Raw genomic sequence first — 2,364 nt, forward strand, 5'->3', positions numbered from 1 at the left:
TTGTCCATTAGTGAAGAGGTGGACAATTGACAAGGGAAGGCTTTTGGAGGTAGACGAGATGTCGTGGACGCTACTGACGACCCACAGTAACATGACAAGGGTGTAGCACACACTACCCACCAACATGAGACGCAGCATACCCTGGCGGCATTTTCGTGGCGAAGCAGGCAACTTGATGGCCGTGTCCACCATGACGTCGAAGTGCCGAGCACCAAGTGAATATGCGAGTGTGCGAACACACGGCAGAGTGCTCCGAGTGCTCTGTCATCCTATCCTGCGTCACGGACGGAATCAGCTGACTGAACAACCAGACGACCCTGGACCATATCACGGGATTACGAGGGATAAGCTGAATAAGACATGATAAGGAACCCTTGTTAAGGATGTGGGAACTACACCGATTGCACAGTTATGAAGCCTACATTACTCTGATTTACTATTTGAGTTACTCAGATTTACTTTTGGATACATTAATTCTTGAAATGGGTAGGGTGGCAATTTACGGTACCAAAAAAATGCGCAAAAAACACTTGTTTTTTTGTCCTATTGCCGCTTTGTCGCCTCAAAAGCGTAATGCCTCAAATCCGATTCAATTCCCGAAAATTCCTGCTTCGAAAACTCTTGCAGTTCGAAGAATTCAAGGTTGTCGATATGTCTGCGACCGTAGCATGGTTGCCCCAGCGGGAACTCCGGCGACGCTCGATACGAGTCTACCGAGTAGAATTCTTTACTAATGTTCTTGCTGAACGACATGAGGTGCGTCCAGATGACCGGGTCCGGGTATTCGTCAGATTCACCATTGCTTTCAGTCTCTGGTGATTGAGTCGCCATGCTACCCGTCTTTTCATTCTCCGTCACCGGTTTTTCTACCCGCTCTCCAGTGAGTTGGTGCTGGTTGCGGTGGAGGAATAGCACGTTTCCATCAGCATCGTGTTGCACCCGAGTCATTCCGCAGAATGAACCGTTAATGACCCGACCTGCCATTGCAGGAACCGTTTCAATCATGTGAAATGGAGCCTCGAGCTTTATCCAAGCAAGTCGAAACAGGTCCTTGTCTCCGTGCACAAGATCCAGTTTCTGAAAGTAGTTCGGTTCATTAAACGCGTAGAAGTACACGAGTTCCAGTGGAACAGCATGACGAGTACGATCCACTAGTAGCTGACCACTCTCCTGCTCGAACATGTCAACAAACGGTAAATCCAGAAGTTCCCACACCATTGACTGAGCATGTAAATTGAAAAGCGTACGACGAGGATGCCAGAAATCCGGCCAGAAAATGGCCCCATTGTTTTCGAACTCCAAAGAAGAGAACAGGAACGTCGGATCACGTACTGGTATGTTGTCGGCATTCAGGAACAGCACGCGGTCGAAATGGCTGTTGTAGATGGCGAAGACCTTGGACAGAATTCCCTTAGCGCGCTGGTTGTAGATTGGGTGAAACGATATTCCCCCGACATAGATGGAAAGCTTCTGTAATGGTGCCAGTAGCGTGAAGTCCTGATCGATCTCGTCTCTGTGAAACCAGATCTCAATGGGCAAACGGCATTTCAAGACATCACGAAGCACGCGGATACCGGCGTAGGCGCTTGCTAAGAGCTTAGGGTCGACAACCATGACGATTCCGTCGCGGGGGCTCTGGCCATTGCTAGCACCGTTTGGCAATGAGAAGCCAGAAACTTGTGCCTTCTGCACAACAGCGTGGGCATTGGAGCGGAAACCTGCAAAGTATGGGGCCTCCGAGCAGCGAAAAAGCGCTTTGTGCTGTAGTCCGTTGCAGTGTGATCGCATCACTTGGAAACGCTCACCCGATTCCATGTCTTCAACCTCGCAGTATCCAGAGCTACCGCCAGCGATGACTTCTGCGCAGCTTCTGTCGTCCTGAGGTTCGCGAGGGCCATCGGGGGTACATTTGCTCGTAGCTCTCCAGCCTACGCACTGCAAATGCCGAGATATACTTTCTGCGGGTGGCAACGGTCTGACCTGGGTTGGTAATGAGTTGTTGCTGTCTAGTAGCACGTCACTAATCTCCACAACCGCACGAATACAAGGGACAACGAAAGCAAATGCGGAGATGATCACGCTGCGAGTCCACATTGTTGTGTCAACCCGGGGAATCTGGCTGGTACGCTGTGCAGGTTGAAAGCTTGCACTTGAGAGGGGAGATACTGAAATGGCGCCTGCACCACGTTAAGCGAACTGTGACTAGGAAGACCCGCTGCATACCTAACTCGATAACGAGGGCAACTAGGTATGTACCTAGTATTAATAACTAGGGTATCCCTTCTATCCGCAATGCGGATTCTGCATTAGGCTGGGCGAACAGAAATATGGTGCCCGGCTCATAGCATGAGTTGCACAATTTTT

General features: G+C 50.1%; 1 protein-coding gene across 1 annotated transcript; it reads right to left on the minus strand.

Annotated features, from left to right (window-relative positions):
* Positions 1-360: 360 nt before the first annotated feature.
* On the minus strand, positions 361-2,316 carry PPTG_15441 (hypothetical protein). Its single transcript, XM_008913649.1, has one exon. The coding sequence runs from the start codon at positions 2,092-2,094 to the stop codon at positions 544-546; it is 1,551 nt and encodes a 516-aa protein (XP_008911897.1). The 5' UTR covers positions 2,095-2,316; the 3' UTR covers positions 361-543.
* Positions 2,317-2,364: the final 48 nt, after the last annotated feature.

This window comes from Phytophthora parasitica, assembly GCF_000247585.1.
Source record: "Phytophthora parasitica INRA-310 unplaced genomic scaffold supercont2.55, whole genome shotgun sequence".
NCBI lineage: Eukaryota > Oomycota > Peronosporomycetes > Peronosporales > Peronosporaceae > Phytophthora > Phytophthora nicotianae.